The sequence below is a fragment of the Oreochromis aureus genome, linkage group 7 (assembly GCF_013358895.1).
Source record: "Oreochromis aureus strain Israel breed Guangdong linkage group 7, ZZ_aureus, whole genome shotgun sequence".
Lineage (NCBI taxonomy): Eukaryota > Metazoa > Chordata > Actinopteri > Cichliformes > Cichlidae > Oreochromis > Oreochromis aureus.
In genome coordinates, this window is record NC_052948.1 from 52369391 (window position 1) to 52394927 (window position 25537).

General features: G+C 38.2%; 1 protein-coding gene across 4 annotated transcripts in view; it reads left to right on the forward strand.

The window, feature by feature from the left end:
- Positions 1 to 11098: 11098 nt before the first annotated feature.
- Positions 11099 to 25537, forward strand: part of mast4 (microtubule associated serine/threonine kinase family member 4) — a 100743-nt gene continuing 86304 nt past the window's right edge. For all 4 annotated transcript variants that reach the window (XM_039614695.1, XM_039614697.1, XM_039614696.1 and 1 more), the window contains exon 1: positions 11099 to 11703. In XM_039614695.1, coding sequence (XP_039470629.1) covers positions 11455 to 11703 — 249 coding nt within the window. In that variant the 5' untranslated portion in view covers positions 11099 to 11454. The remainder of the gene's footprint in view (positions 11704 to 25537) is intronic.

Below are 25537 nucleotides of genomic sequence, written 5' to 3' on the forward strand. Positions count from 1 at the left end.
TCGCTCTGAAGTGCAGGAGGCATCAGAAAGCAAGAGAAGTGACTGTGACTCAAAAGAAGAGCAGGGATGATTTTATGTGCTGTAAATTCAAATTCTATTCATGCTTTCAAAGAACTGGGTGCAAAAGTCATCTGAAAAATTACAAATCAATCCGCTAGAACTGGAAAATATGTTTTTTAAAATAAAAATTCAAAATCAGAAGTCTTGAAGAAAAGACCTACACGGTCCATTAAAAGAAAATAGAAATATTGCTTTCTGCCATTATAGTCTACAAACACAAATATTTTAATATTTTTACATCATATTTCGGTTCTGTTTTTAACCTAAATGAGTTTAAAGGTAAGTAGAAAGCAAGAATGAAAATGGCACAACAAGAATAATTGCGTCACTAAAATAAATACATTTTTAAAAATCGCACATTTAACCTCAACTGAAATATACAAGCGGGCATTTCTCAGATAGATAACATCTTGACCTTGTTTTTAAAGGAAGTAAGAAACAGAACAGCATGTTTGAAGCTTGATTCACAAGAAATGTCACGTGCGTAATTAAAAAACTGCTTCTTCTTAGTGTAAAAATGATCATTAATTCTGTTCACAGTTAAGCTCAAACATCTAGGTGAAGTAAACTAAGAAACAACGAATATAAAAAGACATAGGAGTAAACAAGCTAACCTTTGTGTAATAACTGCCACATGCTCTGTGAGAGACGTGTGGTGACTCAGATCACCCTGTTTTCCTATAACCTACAGTGGTATCAGAATTTTACCAAAACTGAATGAGTAGTCCATTTACCTTACCTTCCCGCCCTCGAAGCTTCTCTAGCAGCGTTTTTAACACCAGAGGTTAATATAGTGCTTCTGTAGCGCATCTGAAAAATGTGCTGATGTTTGAGAGTTAGGATATGATTGATGAGTCATTTATGACAGACTGATTTGTCAGGAAGCCACAGGATGGAGTCTGTTCGGGGAGTGTTTGTATCCATGACCCAGGAGGTTCAGACTGTTAAACCTCATCATTGTTCCTCTTTGGAGCTCACGCAAAAATATAAAAAGCTTCAAAAAGGCAGAACAGGAAAAGCTAGAGAGCTAGAGTGCTGTTAATCTCACACAGCCCAGGGCTGCTGGATCACAGCATTAATAGAAACCTGCTTTAGAGTGGAACTTAATACTTTTCCTGTTTTACTCTTTTTAAGTTTTTCTATATTACACTGCTTTCTGCTTCTACTCTCTGCACTACAGCTTGATTTTGGATGTGAATGTTGTCCTTTGTTTTCCATACTAATACTTCTTATTTTGCAGAATTTTACATGTGAATCTGCTATAATTCTATTTTACTATAGAGAAAGTTACCCAATAGTATAGAGTATAGGTAATTAGAATCACTTCCAGCTGAAACATTTAAGTAATATAAACATTAATGAATATATGAGTCAATAATTAGGATCAAGTCACATACTAGAATAGAATAGAATAGAATAGAATAGAATAGATCTCTATTGTCACTGTTACAAGAACAATGAAACACAGTTTGGCATCTCTCCATGTAGATTTACATTCAGATTCTTTTAGGATAGGAGAAGAAGATAAAATAGACTTAAGTTTCTGCGCAGTAACATAAGTATCTACACAAAAAAGATAGATATGTACAAGTTATATACATAAATATATGCCACATAAGGAGCCGGTGAGTGATCAGTGCAGTATAAGGTGCAATGTGATCAGTAGTATTGCACACTGAGTAAGTGGTAGGAATGCTAGTTGCCACTATAATAAATACAGTTATATAAATAGAGGTAGCAATGTTAAGTGCATTATAGTATAATGAATACGGTTTATAAATACAGTGTAGAGGTCTGTGAATGCAGCAGCAAGTCAGAAGGCTTTCGATGGTCGAGCAGTTTTTGGGGTAATTGGGGCTGACGCAGCTTCCTGAGAAAGTCCAGTTTTTGTTGTGCTTTTTCCTACCTGGTGGGAAATGTATATGTACTGTATAGGATTCTGCAAAATGTGTATTTTTGCTTTACATAGATTCAGTTTATTTTCATGCTAAAACATTTGTATTATTACTTATATTTGGTTATAACTTTTACTTATTAAAAGCATCTAGCTCATTTATAGCCCTGTGTTCTCATACAGATGGTATTACATGAAAAGAGGCTGAAAAGGGTTTTTTATTGAATTGAATTGACAATAATTGTTTGGTAAAACAGGGTTTTTTCACTTAAGTAAAATCCTTATCTATTTCAAGTAATACAGAAGTTTTAACATCTAAATACAGTATAATAATGTAAAATTCCTCATTTTGTACAATCCTAGACATTATATTACTGGATCATGAATATTGAGTTATTACTATGTATATCATTTTTTTGTCGCAGGTGGATATGATTGTAATTACTTATATACGCTGGAGCTGGTTTGGCAGCATGTGCTGACCAAATGTCCTAACACACCTAATTGCATGCTTTTTAGCAAAGTAGGAAACATCTTTTGTTCAATAATAATGTATTTGCATATTTATAGATTCTAGATTTTTCATTGGTTTGGATGGATTCTAAATTCTAAATCATTTAAAATGATAAACATAGTATTTTTAGTTACAGGCTAACTATAACAGGAAAAAAACAAATGTAAAATTTAGTGGAAAAAACTAATAACTTAGCCAACTTATATCTTGTCAGTTAAAAATTGCGATGTGGATCCTGCACCGTGTTCAGTCTTACCCGGTGAAGATTTGTTCAACCAACATTTTATAGTGTTCGGCTACAACAATTTGTGCCTAACTGTTATATGAGAGGCAAAAGCGGGCTGTTCTGATGCGAAAAATCGAAATAAACGACACGAACTATGTACAGGCACCTCTGAGTGTTATCGTGAGAACATTTTTTAGAAGGACAAACACAGAAAGAGACACACAAATGTAGATTTTGCTGCATGTTCCTCCTTCCGTGCAGCACTGTATACACACAGGAAGTTTTGTTCACACCTCACTGACTTAAGTTAGGCCCCAAGAACGTCATTAATGTTGTGCATCGTGATCTTTATCTTAACATTACACTCTGTACCAGCTGCAGAGCGAAGTCTGAGGTATGGTTATTACTGGTTTTTTGTACAAGCTTTGTCTCTGAAAGCCTTCTGCCTTCTGCTTTGAACTGCCAAGAGCTAAAAATGTCAAATGATTCTTAAAGTCATAGAAAGAGCTGATGACAAAACAGACCCCTGAAACCTACTGAATCAAAAGAGATGATTAAAATTAGAAGAGAACACTTAAAGATCCCAGCCACAGGAAATTCATTTCCGCTAAACAACTCACTGCCTGCCTACCCATGTTTTTCTCATTGGTAAATTTCCCCACCTTAACCTGTTTCTTATCACCACCTTGAATCAGCAATGCTCTAACTTATTGTGGCCTACAAGTGTTGAAATGCTACGTATGTGGGTTCATCTCGTAGAGTCTGGTTTTGATGTGAGATCTTTAATGTTTTACCAGCAGGCTCAGGATTCAATAGTCACCTTTTCAGTAAACTGGTATTGATACTAATGGATGATAGCTGAATGCTGTTCATTTTACAGAAGAATTCAAATAAAGTTTTTGAAGCAAGGCATAAACATTACAGGTCAAATGAAGATACATTGTACATCAAAAGGTTTATGCTGAGTGATTTTCTGGTTTCACTAATATTGAGTGAAAGGAAATAATGCAACTATGCTTTTAGTTCAACAACCAATATAGGCTGGGACAAGGATTGAATCTTTGTACATTTTTTGATGAATAAAGTGGTGTTATTATTTTCCTATTAGTTTACTTTCAGAAGAGATCAGGATCAGGTTCCAACAATTTTTACCACTTTAATTTCCATACATACAATTAATCAAAATATAATACCCTCAGGTAAACAGCTAAAGGAGCCTTTGCATTTAATGTTCTCTGCTATCGCTGCTCGTTCTTTAGCAAACAGTACCCTCCTGTGGTAAGACTGTGTGTGCACAAACTTTAAACTAGACACACAGCAAAACCAACAAATAAATACTTTAACACCTAAAGCTGTGTTTAAATTTTACTGACTTAAACACGATTTTCATTTGTTCATCTTGAAGCAGCGGTGCGTAGCAAAAGTGCGCTGCAGCATTTCCCTTTCACGTGTCGTTTCTTAGAAAGCCTAACTGTGACTAATACTGAACAGTAAAAATCTACTGTACATGGAGTGGTTCTTATATAGCACGTGTCTACTGTTGCACTTTATGCAACTTGCCTCATTCACCCATTCATACAAGTACTTTTTTTTTTTTTCACTATGTAAGTGTTCTCCATCACACATTCACACACATTTGTACTCCGATGGATGCATCTTGCCCAAAGATATTTGACATACAGACTGGAGCAGCCAGGGATTGAACACCTGCTCTACCTCCTGAGATACAAACACCCCTGATGCTTCATCCTTTCTGTCTTTTTTGTAATGTAATTTTTACCTTAAACAAAATGTGTTTGCGTGCCTGTTGGATTCGCACAGGTTACATGACATCTGTCACAAGCTGTTGTAGCCAGAGGGTAAAGCGAGAGTTGACGGGGGGAAAACCCTAAGTTCAGACAGCAGTACAGTGGAGGGGACTGACTCACTTCAGTAGAGTTGACTCGACTCTCGTGACTAGAAATAAGTCACACTGTAATTTCTATTGTGAGTTCCAGCAGATTTGATTTCTTTGTGGACAGGCTATAATAAGCTGAGCTGTGTTGGTTTTGAGGTTTACTGCTCTTTTTCCTCAGCTCACATTGTACAATCTATAATCAGATGTTACATGAGCCATCATGGCTACTTGCAAGTCCTTAGCTGGTGGGAGACCTGGTATAAAGGCAGAAATTAAGAGAGTGTTACTAAAAAACATCAACACCTTAAATTTAAACTGGTGAGTTGGACCAAAGTCCTTTTAAAATTGAGTGATATTGAAATAATTTTTATTTTGAAGCATTATGTACTTTGACTTTTATATCAATGCTCAAGAAGGCATAAAAAAGTACATGCACAGAGAAGATTTTGAGAATGAGCGTGTCCTGGATTTGTGTTTGGAAGGCATGAAAGCTAAAAGATCAAAGTTGCTCTCAAGGAACTTTTGTTTTAAATCAAATGTAAAATGCCTTTGTTCTTGATGTCCTGTTTAACCCACAAAAGAAAAGAAAAACTCCAATGCAATTTGGCACACAACATTTATCAGCTAGTTAAACAGGTTTTCTTTTCTAGTGCTATTACACCAGTATGAACTGAATATTTGTTTTACCACAAAACCCACAATATTATCTAATATCTATTATCTATTATCTGAATCAACACTACATAAACACACACAATAGCATTAACCACAGAGAATATTGACAGACATTTTTTCTTTTTAAAGAGGGTTTAATTTAATTATATGAAAATTATACAAAAAATAAAAAAAAGGCTTATGTAATAACTACAACTTTACATGTGAGCTTTAAATTTCCAGTTTATCAAATGTGTCTGATAGCTAAAGACACATTTGCTATATTTTCAACTGAGATTTTTATTCTCAGAGATGGAGAAAGATATAAGAGAGGACAAGAGAGAAGCAGTGGGTATACTGGGGCCTTTGGGGTGGACACTGAGTTATTATTAACATTAATTATTGACATTTGCACCATCTTAACATCTGTTTTCTGCAGGAAATGTTGTGTCAAAGCACTGGCCGAACCTCAGTTCTGAGAATGCCGATATGCTCGCTTTGCTTCATTCCAGCCGGCATACACTCACTCATACAATACCATACTTAAATACACAAACACATACCTTCGACTAACATAAAATAGCTTTCCAAGTAGACAAATTAAAAATATTTTTAACCCTTAATTGGTTGCCTGTCCAGGGTGTACCCTGTCTCGTGTCCTATGAAAGCTGAAATAGGTTCCAACCCAACTAATCCTGGATTGGGGCTTGGGAATCCTGGTACTGATATCACATCCTAAGTTGGTCTAGGGTTAAAGCGAATAACATGGAGAGACTGTTTTGGGTGAGTTTGAAATTGTCTATTGCCAGATTGTTTTAAAGAAAGAATAAATCAACTTCAGGGAATGCCAAGGCCGACGTAACAAACAAACAATCCTCACTTATTAAAAAAAAAAACAACTCACCAGCTAAACAATTTAAATAAAAGAAAAGATTAAAATCTACACCTCAGCTCTCTGTAACTCCAGGAAAAACAGGAGAATTCCCTCCTATCAAACTTTCACTATCATCCTAACAAAACCAATGAAAAAAAGTATCTGTCAAGAGCAACAAGTAGGGATGGAAATCTTGATATTGATATTCGGATGTTGTATCAAGCTTACGAAGTGGTGGTGTTTCGAAACACTACTTTGAAGTGTAGTTCAAAACGCCCACCTCACGTGACCGCGGCCAATCGAGGTCTTGGTGTGTTGCACCCCAGTTTCGATGAGTGGATTACTTGCTGCTTTTAGGTCGACTGACAGAGAACAGAACAACCTGATGACACCGTAAACCCCCAGAAAGCTCAAGGTCATCGTCGTCAGTAGCAACAGGATTGGCAGCAGAAGCCACAGAAAAAAGACAGTTAATGGAAACTTTTTGACAGTGGGGCTGGTGCAACCCACAGTACAGTTGTTCCAAGGGCATGTGATCTGCTTGTTCATTAGCAGGAACAATGTGTGGTACATCATATAGCTTGTAGCTTGGCAAAACAAAGCAACAACAACAACTACTAAATCAAAAGCAAATGTAAAAGATGTGGATGATCAATAATATTTAACCTCTGGTGACCACAAATGTATGAACTTAGTTCCACTGCAATCAGTTCAGTAGGTGATAATGAAGCACAAAAACATCTTGCATCCATTTTCTTCTGGTTATCCAATTCAGGAATGCAAGGGTGCAGAGGCTATCCCAGCTGTGATAGGGTGAAAGACAGGGTATATCCTGGAGAGGCTGCTGGTCTATTACAGGGAAACAAAGAAAACATCCACCCTTAAAGCCAATTTAGAAATGTCACTTTAGCTAAAGTACCTGGAGAAAACTCACATCACCACAGGGAGAACATACAATCTCCATACAAAAAGGCTTCAGTTGACAGTTGGATTCAAACCCAGGACCTCTTGTTGTGAGCAGCAGTGGAAACCACCATGCTGCCCTAAAGCAGGTTTAAAATTAAAATCAAGTTGCAGGTTAATACAAAGTGATATATAGTTAAGCTACTGCACAACCAAAGGCTTGATTTTGTGTTAAGAAACAGAAAAACTCAATAAGATGTGATCAGAGGCAGTAAAAGTGCTTATTATGTTGTTGAGGCAAGTGATTTATACCAGCTCGACCTGAATGTCAACACTGTCTCTGGTGTTGACATGTCAGACTATCAACACCAGACAAAAGTCTAACTGGGTGAACAGTCAGGGCTCAAAACTCACATGTGTGTTTACTTAATGAAACTCAGTCTGCTGTGTCGGAATATTGAAGATACGCATTAAAAAGGGGAAGGCAGTCTTTGTTATGTGGATTGTATTAAAAGAAACACCCATAATATCCAGGAGAAAAAACAAAACAAAACATAAAAATATAAAGGCAAAATGCTGTGTAAGTTTATGCTCTGTCACTTCTCCACCCTGCTGAGTGTGTTTAGGAACCTTTGCTTGTTTGTGAAACTAAACAACAGAAAATAAAGAAACCTACAATCAAAAAAATTGTGTGTGTGTGTGTGTGTGTGTTCCTGTCTAGCTATCTTTGTGAGGGCCGAAATCTGCATTCTACTATACTTGTGAGAACCAACAGTCACTTGTGAGGACACACACACCGCTCCTCACAAATTTGAAGACATTTTTGAGACTCCAAATGTGGTTTTAGTGTCAGGGTTACAATTAGGTTATGGTTAGGTTTAGGGTAAGGGTTAGGGTTAGGCATTCATTTTTAATGGTTAGGGTTAAGGGAAGGGGCTAGGGAAACCATTATGTCAATGAAGGTCCTCACTAAGATAGGTGTGTGTGTGTGTGTGTGCGTATGTGTGTGTGTGTGTGTGTGTGTGTGTGTGTGTGTGTGTGTGTGCAAATATTTTTGTTTCTTCTCATGTAATCCTCTGTGTTTGTATTTTAATTTGGAGCTTTGAGAAAGAAACATGACTTTTTGTTGCCTTTTCCCTCTGCTATGTTGAATGCATGTTTGAAATGAAAGACTAATTGTTATTATGAATACATTGTACACCGTATAAAATCCTAAAACACAGCATATACAATATTTGTTCAAGTAGGCCCCCTAGTGGCTTGTGTTTGGTTAAGCCCTGCTCCTGATCTGCTGCCACTACATGTTGGATGTGGGATGTCATGTAACTTATGTGGTAGTGGTGTTTATTTATTTATTTATTTACAAAAGTTAAAAACAGTATAATATGACAGTGAGCACAGATATCTGAATGCCAACAAATGCTATTCTGGAATATGCTTATTTTATCATTTGCATGCCCAGAGGAGGAAAAACCTCTGAATATCAAAACATCTGAGGAATGAATAAGAGCGGGAATGACAGGTAAGAAAGCGCCACAACTATGAGTCACACATACAGGGACAACAAAACAAGACACAAAAGGAGAGTTAGAAAAAAACACAGAAAGAGCAGGAGGCAATGGAGCTATTTATGAGGGGAAAAATGTGTATGCAGAATATACATTTACTCAAGTACACATGAACTTCAATGTTTTTCTTGAAAAAAGCCCCTTAATCTTCTGTTCTTCTGTTGTGCTCTTTTATAAAAAGATTTATAAAGTTGATAAAGTCTGAGACATTGTAATAGCTAGTGATAGATATTTATTAACTATCATTTTGAAAAATACACCATTTCTAACTACTGGTGACTATACAAGATCATTTGACCATGATGCTTAGCATTATTTGAAGAAAAAAAATTATTATATATCCCAACTTCATAAATCATACATTTTTTTTTTCAAACAAATAACAACAGCATAGTCTTGAAGGTGTTTTAATATTTCTTTTATTTATTTATTTATTTGGGGGCATTTGGCCGGGGTCCTATGATGTCTGTCTTTTGCTGTTACATCATAACATTTTACATAAAGCATGACAATGCTTTTTTGCTGTACACATCTACCACATTCACACATTTTTTACATTCCACATTACTGTCTGCCCACTCTGGGATAGCAGTCCATCCATCCCCTTAATACGCTTGCTGTTTCCTCCATAAAGGACTGAGTCTTCTGTTGTACACACTGTATAGCCCTATAAAGTAAATGTGTAATTGATGGTGTTAGTCTGTAAACATGAAACTGACTGGATGCATTAACTGCAATATTAATGTAAGTTATTTTCCTAAAAGTACTTTTTCTACTACTTTCAGCAGCATATGTTGGGAGTGTGACAGCACCGTTACTGCTGCTGTTATACTTCTGGAGGGCGCCTCATCTAATGAGATGAAAGTAAAAAAAAAAGGAAAGTAAGTAAAATAAGATGGAGGAAACTGGCAGACATGTAGTTTGACCAGGCTTGACTTGAGTTAGTAAGAGGTACTGTAATGCCTGAGTCTACCGTAGAGTGCAATGATGAAGAAGGAAGAGAGAGAGGAAGTTTGAGGGAAGAAAATTAACTGGAAATTTGAAAAAATAAATAAAAGGCAGGAATAAAGTGGTATAACGACAGTGACAATGAAAATACACTCATTATGTAAAGTTTTAGTTTTAACACAGGCGGTTTTAGATTGGGGGCCAACAAGGGTAGAACTGGCCCTGGCCTCTGGTTTGGTCTGAACATTTTGCACTTTTAGCTTCAGCCATATATAGAGAGATTCACAGTTTCCATTATTTATTGCTTTCTTACAGCACTTGGAACAACATCAGTTGCCATGAAAAGAGAAAAAGACATTACGGTCTTTTTTGCCCCTGTTAGCAAAGAACAGCTTAGAGAGAGAGAGGATGAAGATCGTGAGGGAGCTTGGGAGTAGGATGAAAGAGAAGCAGTGGAGTTAGCTGGAGAGGATGCAGAAATCCTGAGAGTGAGGAAGACACAGGCTGTGAGGGAGAGTGAGGAACAGAAAGAGGGACAACCAGTCGATCATCCATCATGTGCACCATGTATAGTACCATCAGGTTTGTGATGTTGAACAAACCTGTGTGTCTGTGAGTGTCGTGTGATTACAATTCATACACTGTGAAGTGCATGTGAAGTATGTTGACTGTTGACCTTAATGAAATGAATAATAATGAAAAAAAAAATAGATAAAATAATAAGTTAATTCAGACATTTTGGAAAGAAAAATAAAGAGGGTTGTGATTCAAAAGCTATCCGTTATAGTGGAATTGATCTGTTTCAATGATGCATAAAAAGAGGTATTTTATGAGCTCTTTAGACTGTGCAAAATAGCTGTTGAGTTCCCAGTGAGTTCTATCACTTGTGAGCAGAGTTTCTCCACATTAAAATGAGTAAAAACATGCCTCTGGTCCCCCATTACTAATGAGCATCTTACTGATAGGGGTGCTAGGCACTGAATCCAGAAAAGCCAAGGGTTTGAAAATTAAGGCATTTGTTTTGCAAGAAATCGGTAACAAAGAATACTTTTATTATGACGTTACATACTACTGCACTGCCAATGCTAAAAGATGAGACACTACTGAACAGAAAATATGAGTGCACATTTAAGTTTCATGCTGTAAAAAATAACTATATAACAAAATAAATACATAACTACATAAAAAGAAAAATATCTTACATAAAAAGTAAAATTTGGTTTATTGTGCATATGCACAGTATGTGAAATCTTTTGTTTGAAATTCATTTTTATGTTTAATTGTTACATTTTATTTTGGTTTGGGCACCAAATAAATTCACTTAATGTATTAAACAATTAATTATTGCCCCACCCCCTTTTTTTTTCTTTTTTTTTTTGTTCTGCCCTCCCATTAAAAAACACTGGCCTCACCCTGGCCCCCCTCGCAAATTTCTTCTGGAACCGCCAATGCATCTAAAGCTGGTTAAAGCGATCTGTAGAGAGTTTGGCGGCCGCTGCGATCTGATTGGTAAACCCTCGCACGTTGTGGGCGGGGTTAGTTTTTGGGCAACAAGCTGTACTGGTGCGATAGGAAGGCACAGACAGCATGGGCACACGCTGATTTGAAAGTCATGAGCGAAAAAATCCACAGAGGCTCCTTCTAACCGAAGCGGACGCCTCTGCTTGGCGGTAACGCTGATGTTAAACAGGGTCCAATAATGTTTTAGTGGATATCACCAACTTTCGACAACGTCGTGACTTTGGTTTTACTCGAAGAAGGAGAAAAAGGAGAAGCTGAAGAGAGAGAGAGAGGGAAAAAGAAAGCTGTGTCCTCTAATGGGCTCGCGGCTCCTGACCATAATGAACCGGACAGGTGTGCTGGCAGGTTAATTAATTGCTACGTTTTGTTTTGAAGTAGCACCAGAAGGCGACGCAATGGAGAAGAAAGACTTTGTGGTGTCCCAAAGCGGCGAGAGCCAGTCATCGTCGGGCTCCCAAACCTTGTCTGAGGGGGAAGAAATGACGGCTGCTCTGGGCATTAAAGTTTATGGTGATGGCGAAGACAGGCTCAGCTTGCACTTTGAAAATGTGGACGAGGTGGAGGACGGCAGAAATGTGGAATCTGACAAGGAGACCCCAGGAGATGGGGAAGAAGACGAAGAGGAAGGAGAGGAAGACGAAAAGGTAAACACAGTGATCTGCTAAACAAAACAAGGGTCGACTCAGACACGCAGAAAACCAAACGATTGGCCGATTAATTAATTATGAGCGCATAGAAACTAGATGGCAACTGTTTTGGTAACCGGTTATTAATTTAATTTTCAAAGCGAAAGCTAATACCAAAATAGTAACTGATTCCAGCTTCTCAAATGTGATACTTTCATTCTCGTTTTTGCTAGACATTCGAATAAAAAGTTATTTCCCTTGATATACACGTCCAACTAATTGCCCCCTCACCCAGCAAGAAAGCAACCACTCCTGAAGAAGGTAAACTCATTACATTTGGTCCTACAATCAAAATATTTGTGAACCAGTTGATCAGCTGTGCTTGAGCTCATGCTTGCTGGGTTACACTCCGTCATGAAGTCAGTGCAAAGTTAAACTATTATTCATGCTGTGTGCATAATAGTCTTCATCCACTCCATTTACAAGTTTACAAGTCGAGATGCATTCCTCAGCACATGCGCACTGCTCTGTTTTTACTGTGGCTCCTGCATTTTCAGAGGCATAAATAGATCATCTGTAAATAAATGCCTGTCAGTCTTCCCCACTGCTTTGGAGGTGTTTTCTCAAACCTCAAAGACAAAGACTGTCTGGATGGAGATTTGGACTGCATCCAGTCCAAATCTGCCCGTATTTTATAAACCAAAACAAAGTTGGATGTAGGTATATCCAAAACTTGAAAAATGTGTGTATTATATGAAAGGTGACAGGTTCATTGCAAAATGGAATGTGATTTTAGAGCAAATGTGAGTAAATTGTTTCATTGTTAGCTCTGTAACTATGATGTAACACTAACACACAAATGGCACAATCTGGGACTTGCTGTTGTGACCCCAAGTGGTGCTCATTCAGGAAACAGATGAGCAAAATGAGGAAGACAAAATGCATGTATCAGCCTTTTAATTTATATAAGGCTTTACATGGATTTTTCTGCAGACTGGTTTAACTTGCTCCAGTACGCACAATGTAGCCTGGGTGTGTTTGACTATTGCAAGCTCCCGACTGACCCATAAATATTTTCCAAGTCATGATATCATGCAACATTACTTAGGGCTGTAGGTGTGGTTGACTAAAATGCCATATGATCTCTCATTTTTGAGGCAGTAGGGAAATACAGAAAATCTGCACACCAATCAGATTCCTGATTTCTGTGTGTAATTACTTTCATTAATTGTAATTTGCTGGTTTTTAAAATGGATAAATCAGTAATTGAAAGCATAACAGACTCTCCAATGCACACTAACCCAAAGAATGATGCCCCTGGGCTGGTGTCGTGTTTAGTAACAGTGGTGCTCAGCTAATTTAGTTGGGGTGAAAAGCAGTTTGACAGTTCATTACCTCAATAGATCTGAAGTGTTACAGACGAGGAGGCAGGCCTGGTATTGGTCTCTTATTTCACTTTAGCTTTACTGAACTTCAACCAAATGTAATCCATTTTTAAAAAGAAAAAAAGTTTGCCTTAATTTTGCAAAAGAGTCACACAAAGCCTGTGCACCTTTCTCCAGACTGCTTTCAAATGCCATTTTGAGGTTCAATTTGAACCGGTGACCTCTCTTGTGCTGGCCACAGAAGAAACAATGTAATTTGACCTGGCATACTGAACTAAGCCAACATGTCGCTGCCTGGAACTCCTCAAAGCAGGTCACATAACCTGTCAGTGCAGAGAAGCTTTCCAGTGGTATTACTGCAGGGTTAATCAGGAACCCTGACTAATGACCTTTTTTTTTGCCCCTGTGGGTTTAAAGAAGGAAAGTCTTCTGAGAACTCGTGTGACATGACTTCAGCAGGCTGAGCAGCTCAGTTACTGTTCGGTCTCCAGACTTACTACTGTTTCAAGTTCCAAGGATAGTGAGTATGGTGATGTTTCATAGAGTAAGTTTCCACATTGATTGTATGATGCCTGTCTTCCTAAGATCTCTGTACAATTGCATAGTGCTTCGTTCCAGACGTCTAAATCTGTCCAGGGTTGTGGGCAGTGACAGAGAACATTATCTACAGTCAGGACAAGATTATCCCACGCATAATCCTTCTCTTTTATGCACAAGACAACAGAAATGGATGAAAATGAGCAACATACAGTTCAGATTTATTAACAGAGTTTGGCTCAAGCTTGCTGTATGTAAACAGTTACTGGGAAAAGGTTAAGATTGGAAGTATTGCTACTGGTTGCACCCATAATTCACTGTCCAAACACTCTATATGGATGTTTATAAAGCACTTGCGTGTGTTTCATAGTTCTGCAGTATTCACTTGAGAGGCCAGCATGTTTATCAATGTATCTGGAGTATGCAGCTGTTAACATGACCTTTTTCAGTTTCCCATCAGTCTGGTTTAGGGCTGTGAATAGCTGCTATTTTGATAACCTAATTAATCACTTCTTTCCTTGATTTTATTTATTATTCAATATTTTTGTTCTTGGACATTCCTAACGTAGCTTTACATGATTCATATTTATCTGATATTGAGCCTTGGTCTAGTCCAGGGGTGTCGAACTCCAGGCCTCGAGGGCCGGTGTCCTGCAGGTTTTAGATAACACCCTGGGTCAACACACCTGAATCAAATGATTAGTTCATTACCAGGCTTCTGGATAACTGCAAGACACGTTGAGGAGGTAATTTAGCCATTTGAATCAGCTGTGTTGGATAAAGGACACATGTAAAACCTGCAGGACACCGGCCCTCGAGGCCTGGAGTTCGACACCTGTGGTCTAGTCCCTTACGTCGTCTTCTGTCTGAAACGAGTCTTTTTGTTAAGTCTCTTTTTTAGTATGTTTTCCTTTTAAGGCCACCCTCGCTTTGAGCCAGTTGAGTTCTGATTGGTTGCCCCTCACTAATTAAAGTTTTAAACAGCATGTGGGTTGGGCTTCTGTGCTCATCCCTGGAGCAGAGTTCCTGAGAAGACTCCATTATGGTTAATTACTCTTGCTATTACGCAACTGCCTGAAGATAAATAGTAGTAGGTTCACTTCTACTGAGGAAGCAATCAAAATACTTAAATACGAATTATATTTAAAGTACAGTATTAAAGCTTTGGAAAATACAAACCCTAAATTTTAGATCATGGCCCAATATTCTGTGCTTCACTTGCTTTTAGAGCTGTTACAGATCACAGCTATCCAAAGCTACTGTCCACACAGTCTTGACTCACTGCTTCCTAAAGTATGAAATCTGTCAGCTTGTTAATCATTGTGTTTTCTTTGTCTTTATATATCCTGCTGCCTTTATGCCCTCTCATAATCATAAATCCTGTTTCCTACTTTCTCATTTCTAACTATCCTGTTGGGTCAGCAGAATATGGATATTTCCAATTGTTCATTTTTTAATAGTGTTCTTCCCTGGCTGTTGTTGCCATAACAAATATCCTTTCTGCAGAAGGATACTAAATATTTCTTATCTTTAGAATTCATCCCTAACTCTGTGCCTTTTAATTTATTACACTTTTAATCAGTATTCCCTCTACTATACAATGTGGATAGAGTGCAGGGACTTGAGTCAATTAAGAAGAAAAATGACAACTTTTGCTATTCTCCCCACATACTGAAGTTGGCACTTTCTGACTTCAATAAAGAAAATATTTCCTTTTTAATCATTAAACAATCCTTAAGTGACTGAAATGGTTTTTGTAGAAGAACATTTGATTATGTTTCATTAGGAAAGAGGGTGCACAGAGAATTGTTTGTGTCTGCAGCTCACTTTGGCAGTCTGGACATTTATAGCAAGCTTCAGCTCATTGTTCACTGGGGATAGGAATTGAGAACTGGTTTTGTAGAGAACCGGTTCCCAGTAGTCCATTTTCTTGGAATGATTAGTCTGTTTGTTTATCAATCCTGCTTACTGGTTCCAGTTGTACTTGCAATACAATCAGCTGATTTCAGTTTATGTGCCGGAGGAGGAAAATGGTGGCGGAGTCTGCAGCATGGATATGAACATTTCCTTTTTTTTTATTACACCAAAGGACAAGAGTGCAGTGATAAAGCAGAAACTGCATCCAGGAAAGAAACAGTTGCTCAATGGCTGGTTATACTGCTAACACAGCTTGGCTCTTTGCAAGCACCTGCACAGACAGTATCCTAACACTAAGCTAGCCAAGAACCCAGAGTGATGTTAAAGCTGAGTGACTGCCAACCCCAGCCCAACAGCCAGACACTGAAATTCAACAGGTAACAAACTGATGAGGCTGTAGCCTCCGTTTCTACCTGTTTCTGCAGTAGAAAAACAAAGAGGGGAATACCTTCCACATACACAAACATTTGACTATACAGCATGTATTTAATATGACAAACATAATGTCTTTATATGCTGCTTAGTGATTGTGGTGACTCTTGACACGGAGCCATGTCCATGAGTATATGTATTACCATGAATGGTGTATTGTATGGGGCAGTCAAATCATTTACAACTAGTTTGTTAGTCAGCTGTGAAAGCAAACAGTTCGTTCTCAGCACTTCCCTATGGAGCAGTAAAGTCTGAACGAACTTTGCTCAGATGAGGACTAACCATGTGTTAGACTAAGCAAATTTCATTACCAAGACGATTAAACCGCTGTAAGGGTGGTGTTTTTAGGTCAACCTGTATCATGTATGACATGAAAAGATGTGTCTATTTGGCTTACAGTGGGTGCTTTTAAAGAAAAAAAAATCTTTATGCAAATAATAAAAAATGCAGCCACTGAGACAAGTATGGAAATTGGTTTATTCTTGCATCTTAGATACCCTTTATAAATATTAGATAACCTTTCTGTCTGTTTAAACACACTTCATAGCCAAATAATTTTTCTGCATACACTAGTGCTTCATGTGATATGCTTTCTACTACACCTCTGTCTACAAATGCAGTTTCCTACACTGGCTTAGCCTTTAGTTTCATAGTTTGACTGTTTCAGCACTCAAATTAATTCATCAAAAGTCAGCTATTCTGATAAATGACTAATTACATGAGTTTCAACACCACAGGAAAACGCTGCTTTTCTCTGATATTAGTTGACATTTCAGGAAGGGTTTTTCATAGTTTTCTGACTTTTATCAGCCACTTAATCAAAAGGGTTCTATAAGGATTCTTTATTCTTACTTGAATTACGTGTCCCTAATAACGCAGTTTTCTACAGGGGACGTGGCAGCACAGAGAGGGATAGGAAACCGATTGAAAGAGTGGTAAAGAGGGCGAGCTCTGTCCTGGCTAGTCCCATAGACCCCATTGAGGAGGTGGGTGAAAGGAGGATTTCAGCCAAGCTTGTATCCATTATGGACAACACCTCTCACCCCCTGCATGAGACTGAAGGCCTTGAGCAGCTCCTTCAGTGGTAGACTGTTAAAGCCACAGTGTAGGACGGGGTGCTATCACAAGTCCTTCTTCCTGACAGCAGTTAGACTATACAATACCCACACAGAATAAATACTTCTTAAAATACTTTAAAGAAATACAGGCTATTATCACTCCCACTACACTTCATGTACATATAAAAATCTTGGTGTATTTTACTGTATATAGTAATCATCTGTACATAGCATAGTGTTTTGGCTTTTTTGTTACTTTACACTATTTTCATTTTTTTGGACAGCATGGCTGTTCAATGACGAGCACTGTTGCCTCACAGCAAGAAGGTCCTGAGTTTGATTCCAACACCTGTGTGGAGTTTGCGTGTTCTGTTTGCGTGGGTTCTCTCTGGGTACTCTGGCTTCCTCCCACAGTCCAAAGACATGTAGTTAGTGGGGTTAGGTTAACTGGTCATTCTAAATTGCCCACAGGTGTGAATGTGAGTGAGAATGGTTGTCTGTCTCTCTGTGTTAGTCCTGCGACAGACTGGCGACCTGTCCAGGGTGCACCCTGCCTCCTACCCTGTGGTAGCTGGGATATTTTTTTTTTTTGTCAATTATAAGTACAAGTGAGGGATTAAGTAAAGTCTGAGTCTAATGTCTATAATCTGAATGTGATAAACAGTTAATTGTTGCCTCTTTGTAGATCTTATACAGTTGATTGTGCAATAGCAACTGACACTGCTTAGGGCTATAGCCAACTCTCAAAGCAATTCATTGTTTTATTTATATATTGACTTAAAAAAAATCCCACAATTTAGTGTCTGTCCTCATACTTGTTACCCTGCAGCAAGTATCTTTTTTTAGACAGCCAGTGAGTTTCAAGGTTGTCCTTTTTATTATACCTTATAAAACTAATGGAAACCAGCTGCTAACTGCAAATTGTGTTATTTCCTTGGCTTAACAGTTTTTTCATGATGCATGTAGTGAGTGAACATTTAAAGAATTCTGCAGACAAGAACAGACAGGTAAAAATTAGTATGCACTGTAGCTGGAGCTGGGTTGGGCTGTGCTGTGCTTGCTTAAGTAATGACTCAGCTGACACACTGATGGCTTGGGTGCAGTAATGTTCAGGTTCTGTTTTGGATTGTGTAGTAGACACTTTAGGAAAGAAGTAGATGATCATATGTGAAAAATTTAGATTTCGTAATAAAATTTAAATTGTTGCGTTTCTGTATACGTTTCAAATTGAAATCTTTACTTTCAGCAGCTAGGTCCACTTCCATCTTAACTTGCTGACACAATCCTTGTTTGTTTATTCTGTGAGGGCCTGTTCCTTGAAGTGAGGTCATCTGCTGCACATTGCATCAGTGTTTGCTTGCGTATCAATATTTGCTTCAGATTCATGTTTAACTCCCCCCCTCTCTCTCTCACCAGTGAGTCTAACCCTCTACTGTTTCCCTAAATAAGCAGTCATTCATTTAAGCAGGCAGCCAGTCAGGGTGATTAGACGGACATCCAGTGTCAGTGTATACTTTGAGTCTAAGAGGATTAACAGAATCTGGTTAAGACTCTTTTCCTCCTACGACAGGCTGTCTCTCTCTCTCTGGGATCCATCGGTGATTTTTGACTTTTTTTCGTGCCCTTTCATGTCTTTTGCGGTTTAATCCGTAGTCCATGTCTTTAAGTCTGTTGCTACCCAAACAAAATGTCTCTTGGTCGGAATTTACCTGTAAGTTTGTGTACATCATCTGAGGGAAGCAAGGTAAGACACTGATTGGATTAAGAAGTAGTCAAATGTGTTCTTCGGTGTTTTTATTCTTGGTTTGTTAAATGATATGAATTTGATCCTATTCATTTTCTAAAGAAGCAAGCTTGTTTGAACCTTATCATTGTGGAATTTATTAATTTACTAAATTTTTTTTTTTTTTAACTCTACACTATAGTAGATTTGGTTGTAAACATATCATTTTGCGTTATAACTCCATATTTGATGTTGATATAGTGTTTATATAAAATTAATGAAGAGTATTTTATAGGAGTCCACAGTAGGCTGTAAATAAAATCCAAGTAGGAGTTAAACCTTATGTAACCAAACCAACTTTGAACTGCAAGCATATATTAAAGAGAGCCCTAGACATTCACTACAAGAGCAGGACCGATAGTCAAGGTGAAGTGTTAAGGTCAAATAAACACAAGCCAACAGCAAGGTCTGTTCCTCTTTCCTAAAAATGTTCCTTTCTGCCTAAGTAGAAAAATAAATTCTTGTCTGGAGCAAGATATGTTTGACAAAATTAAGCTGCTGCTGACTCTAGTTGTGATCAAACACAACTCTGAAGACAGCGCTTGTTCACCTGTCGTCTTATAGTATTTTTCTTGCCACAAAATCTCACATGGACATAATAGATGTTCCTGAGCCACAGCTATTGGATGCTGTGGTGGTAGGTGGTCAGGAAGTACAGCAGGTCATCTCCTAATCAGAAAGTTGGTTGTTCAAGGCCTGCCTGCCCCAGTATGTACACCAAAGTATCCTTGGGCAAGATAAAGAGATACTGAATCCAGAGTTCCTACCGATGCATTCACTGGAGTGTGAACATGCGTGAATGGGTGAATGAGTGAATGAGACATGTTATATGAAAGTGCTTTGAGTGCTCAAAGTCCACTGATGTATTTCTAAGGCACTCTCCAAGAAAATATGACTTCATTGGTGGAAGTAATAATGTATGGTGTGATTTTACAGTGCTGAAGCTCCTCGTATCGTAACACAGATGCTTGTATGAAACTGGAGAAGGAAAGTACTATACTGTGTTTTTCTAAGTTTAGATCTTGTCAACACAGGAAACTGAATTCCCATGTGTAAGCATACAAAGGTCAAACCATCTAAACCAAAGTTATATATTGTTCAGTGTAAAGTGTCCATTTCAGGTAACTGAAATATACATTTGGAAAAGTGTTTAGCATTTGAGCTGTGAGAATTTTAGGGACCGTTATTCTTTTGTGTAAACATCAACACCCTAAGAACAGAGATTGTGAGGGGAGAGAGTTTCAGGCCCGATTGGAATTTGGGAAGAGTTGAAGGCAGATGCTGGGTGATGAGGTCGGCCAGAACAGAGCTTGCTGTACTGCAGTTGACCCTGAGAAAGAAACGAACAAACATGTTCAAAAGTCCACTGAGTGCACTTCGCAGAAATGTAAGTATTGTATTGGCTACACACTGTAATGAGACTATGTATTTGCTAAACTCTAGCAAAATTGACACCCTGAATTCCCCATCCGAACTCCTCTGGAAATAAACTGAGGTAATGTTACATTTGCTGAACATGCTGCTTGGTTCTTACCAAAATGATCATATTTGTAATGGTTAAATTGAAAGCACATTTGAGATTGGCATGTTGGGTAAGCAGCCAGTCAAACAAACAAGGGTAACCTAATACCATGACTAATAAATGTTGTGACTAATGTTCTGAAAGCTCCTGCATCATCATGTGTTAATGCCCTTTTTTGACAGGGGGCACACAGGTTTAAACTTTAATCCTTTAGTGCAGTTTTGCATATGTATCTATCAGTTGTACAACTGAGTGCCTTTCTACAACATTTCCCTTCAAAACAAAGCTGACACAAGTCAGCACTTGTGTCAGCACAAGTGCACTCAGACTGAATTTTCAAGAGCCCGCCAACTCGCCATGCCACTAAGGTGTGCCCTTCAATGAAAACTCACAATTTGTGCACAATACCATCATAAGGGCCTGATGGTTATAATCACCACTTTTGAGGTGGATGGAGTCGACCTGTGAGGAGTGCATCAGACTATAAATATTTATATATCCTGATCCCACTCTAAGTGGCAGTCAGTCTAGTGCTGACAATGGGCATATAAATCTGTTTAGATTGGGAATGTCATCATGCCTGTGAAGTTTGGTAAAGATTGGGGCAGATTTCTTTGAGTTATAGTAATTTTGTGCTTCATGGCGAAACATCAAAATTTGCCATGCCGTTGGGGTCACGCCCTCTGATGAAAACGTTTTCAATGGAGTCTAAAACCAACTCCTTAAGGGCTTACTGGACAAATTAAGGTTTTCTGGGTCAGCCACCTCGAAAGTGTAAACTATGGCATTTCCTGTTTCCATTACCTGGCGCTGTGATCCTTTGTTAAATATAAATAAATATAAATATTGCAGGGGCGGAGCCTTATCACATGTGAGAACATTGGTCTGGATTTGACAATTTTGTGTTAATGAGAGCAAATTAAAATTTCACTGCGAATGAAAATTCGCCTTGGCGCCTTTTGACGAAAACTCAAAAGCTTTGCAATTAGTACGGCCCAGGTCTGTCGTTTAGACTGACCGAATATGAAGCTGATCCAATAAAATCACTAGGAGGAGTTTCAAAAAGTATAATGTCAGGAAATCGCCAAAATGTCATCTGCAATTCAAAATGGCGGACTTCCTGTTGGGTTGGGTCAATAGGCCCCTAGACTTTTTTTCTGGTAGCTATTGAACCATTTCCTACGTAATTATGTGAAACCAACAAAATACATTTTGAATTTTCGCCAGACCTGACTCGAATTCACAATTTAATGAGTTTTTGAGCATAGTAAAGCCTAAAAAAAGGCCATCAAAGACATTCGCACTGCAAGTGCTCGGGCCCTAGTGTAGTAAAGCCCTAGTGTATTTACAACCTTACTAAGTAATAAAATAAAATAGCCTTGGAAGGCCGTGTGTCTGTGTCTTTAAGTGTGCTAGTGAATAAGTATGTGTTTGTAAGACTTTAAAACTAGCATGTGGCGACTGCAATTTAAAAAAAAAAAGTGAGCATATCAAAATTCTCAGAACTGAGGTTTGCCTGTGTTTTGTTGCAACATTTCCTGCTGCAGAAAAGGGATGATGTAGTTCCTGAGTGTGAGTCAAACATAAGGCCCAGGGGCCAGAATTGGCCTGACAGAGACTCCAACCCAGTCTACTAATTTTCTTTATGGAAAGCATACATTTTGCTCTTTAAAATGTATTTTAAAAGGCTTTACTTTTTGTTCCTACTGATAAAGACCTTCCTTATGGACATAAGTAATAATACAAATACAAAGCATTTCTCTACCATGTTTAAAACTGTTGAAAATGCACTGCTTCTTCTTATATTAGGAAGTATCGGGGATTAGATTTGCATTTAAACTACACTGACCAAAAGTCAAAGTGTGTTGTATTTAGCCCACAATGTAAAATGAGTTTGATATTGCTGATATAGATGTTCATAATTAATGTTAATAATAATAAAATTAATTTATGCTTTTGCCTAATAACAGTTTTAGTGGTGGTTTAGAGTATCAAGTACAGTACAGTACAGTAGAGTGCTTTGAGTACTCCAGGAGTGTAAAAAAGCGCTATATAAGAATCAGACCATTTACCATATATCTATTTTTAGGCTCAAATGTGGGTGAAATGCTTGCATGGTAAGCGCAACGTTATGATGGAGTTCAAATGACTTAACTGGTTGTAGCCCTATTGGAGTTGATGTCACTTCATTGTGTAAGATGGCAAAATACCACCTGTGATATCATGTTAATAATAAAACTATTCAGATGTAGACTGCGACTTCTAAAGCTGCCTTGTGTCATAGAGGGTCTAACCATTTTCAGAAAAAGTTGTTTTTGTTGTTGTTGTTCATGAAAATTTACAGAATTGAAGGGGAAATTCTGTTTTGAGCTGTAACCATGTTCTCTGTGTGTGACTACAGCAAGTGAAAGGTGTTATCAGTGTTGTTCTCAGCGGCTGCTGGATAGAAAAGGATACGATAGAGAAACAATGGCAGAGAGAGCGCCTGGTGGAACACAGGATAGCACAAACTGAAAGGGGTAAAGTGTGTTGCCTCTTGATCTACCAGGTTTCTCTTCCTGTTTTACTGTAAACGTGTATTCAGGGTGTCTTAGTAACCGATGAAGACAGTAATAACAATTTGTTCCTACTTTTAAAGGGTTCCTTTCATCTATCTAAGTGAAATGATAAACACGACTTCACCACAAAGCCTTCAAAGAGAATTAATGTCCTCCTTTGTGAATGTTTGCCAGTTCTCCCTATGCACAACTGATGGATAACTTAAGTGTGGAAATCATCACTGAATCCACTTTGATAAGAGAGAACTTTAGTGAAGAAGTTTGATACAATTGGTGGAAAAACATTGACACTGGTGTTTACATGCTTGTACTTGTGTTTTCATAGCTACTCTTTGAGGTCTAGTAGTATACAAGTATTTGAGCAACACAGTTTTTCTTGGCCTGGACTCCTGAGATTCATTTCTCCACCTCTGAGTTGGAGTTTCTGTGAGCAGTCATGCACCTTAGTCTTTGTGTTTGTCAGTGTAATATATGAAAGTCTTCCTACATTCTTTGTCAGTTTTGTTTTTCTTATTGCTTGTGCACCCGTACAGAATGTGTGTCCTTCCCACTTGCAGTGCCTTTAGTCTTTGTCGTGTTGTCCGGGAAAGGTTCATATCAGACCCAGAGGCTGTCCTGAATTTTAACTCCGTTTTCTGCATTGTCAGCCTGATTCACTGTTCAGTGAAACTGTTCCCTCTCAGCTGTGCACAGTTAATGCAAATGCTCATACTTTAATTTCTCTGCCAAGACAGCCATGTGTTTTTAGCACTGTTTGCAAGTCAGTATGGTTACACAGAAACCACCTGGCCAGATTTCATGAAATTTGAGAGGTGAAGTCAGGGCAAAGGAAGGAACCGTTATGCTTGTAATCATTTATTATACTGCAATTTAAAATTGCAGTATGGTGCATTGGCCCTGTTCGAGGACTGAACACTGATTGTTTTCTTTTACATTCTTTGACATCTGATCTGATTTTGTGTTCTTGGCTCATTGCTTTTCCTTATTGACCCTGAGTCTGTAATAACAACTTAATGTTAATTTGTTCTAACCTCGCTTTTCACAGTGCTCTCAAATACATGCAGGATTAGATGTAGACCAGTGTGGGAGAACCACGATGGTCCTTACCAATCTGAATCCTATGAGGAACCAGTCGTAACTAAGGGTGTGTTTTTATATGTGATAAATGTCTGTGGTGAAGCTGAATTGTTTGTTATGGTAGCTAGTTGCAAAGTAAATGATGGGAAGTATTTCTTCATAAGCCAAGTACATTGACAGTGTGCAAAGCTTCTCAGCCTGTGAGCTGTTGTGTTTCCGTGTTCACAGTCTGTGAATGTAGCCTGTTTGTAGATGGATGGTTCATGAAATCTCCTGCCAGTTATTTGCCTGCTCTTTTACAGCTTCCACTGAGCACTTCCTGGGTGTTATGTAGAGCAAAGCACATTGGCAATCAGGTTGTGGCTCAGTGTTTACAAACGTTATCTCGAGTCCAAGTCCATATTATTGAATGTGAAAGCAAATGGTCAATTTAAAGCTGGCGATATGTTAAATGAGTTAAAAAACAGAGGAACCATAACTCAAAATGAATACAAGTAATGCTGTAAATACTGTATAAATAGCAATATTTTAGCATTAATTTATCTGAAAATCTGCTGTCAGGTTCTTAATTTATTTGCCTCCAATACTGTTAAAAGTGTTAAAAGGGCAAGTGTTGCAAGGATTGATTATCAGTGTTACACGTTTTTAAGTTTGTTGAATGACAGGAAATATTAAAAGCTTAGTTTCAAGCAGTGGTTAACATGACTTTGTAGACCACAGGGGTATCATGATGCCAGATCGTGTAATCTCATAATACGATCAAGGTTACAGCGTTGTTTGTTAAATATTGGACAGTAGTCTCAGTGAAGTGAAAGTAGCACAACAGCCAATGATAATAAAAACATGTCAGTAAAAAAAAATATGGTCTTAAATACATGCAGGCTGAGATTGCCTCATTCCTTAGTTGGTAAACACAACCAGCATTGTGTTGTGTAGCCCACCTTCTTTGTTTTTGCTTTGGCAACAAAACCCTATTGGTACTGTACACTCTGTGCAAGGCCGAGGGCGAACAGGAGGATGGAGGAAGGAGGGTATAGGTCAGGTTTGATCCTGCTCTCTGGAGTTCAGCGAGGCTCTGCTGCAGGTAGAAAGGAATGATGGGTGAAAGGGCACTGCTTGCTGCCAAAACTACAATGCGTCCACACAGAAAGGGAGCTGCAAATGGCTGGCTGCTATGTCTCATAAAATGTATGCAGATGCTTTTGTCTTTTGGATTTTTATTTATTTGTACCTTTTTAATAAGCTATTGTGCGAAGTGGGTGGGATATAATTTACGTAAATTAAAGATACATTGTCTGGGAAATATTCACTGATAATTGACATGCTCAACAAGAAAAACAGAAAATATAAAACTTGTGCCAGCTTTGGCATTCCTCCAGTTTGCACTGCCTCAGATGGTGCATCATATGTGACATGAAGGAAAAGGGTTAGAAGGATAACAAGTCTTACACATTTAAGTCTTTGTAGAGCCTTTGTTGAGTTTGACTAGTCTTGTGAAAAGCAAATGTTTAGACTACAGTAGATTGAGTCAAAGTCTGAAGTTCAGTGGTGTACAGTGAGTCAATAGCAAAACAAAGCAAAAC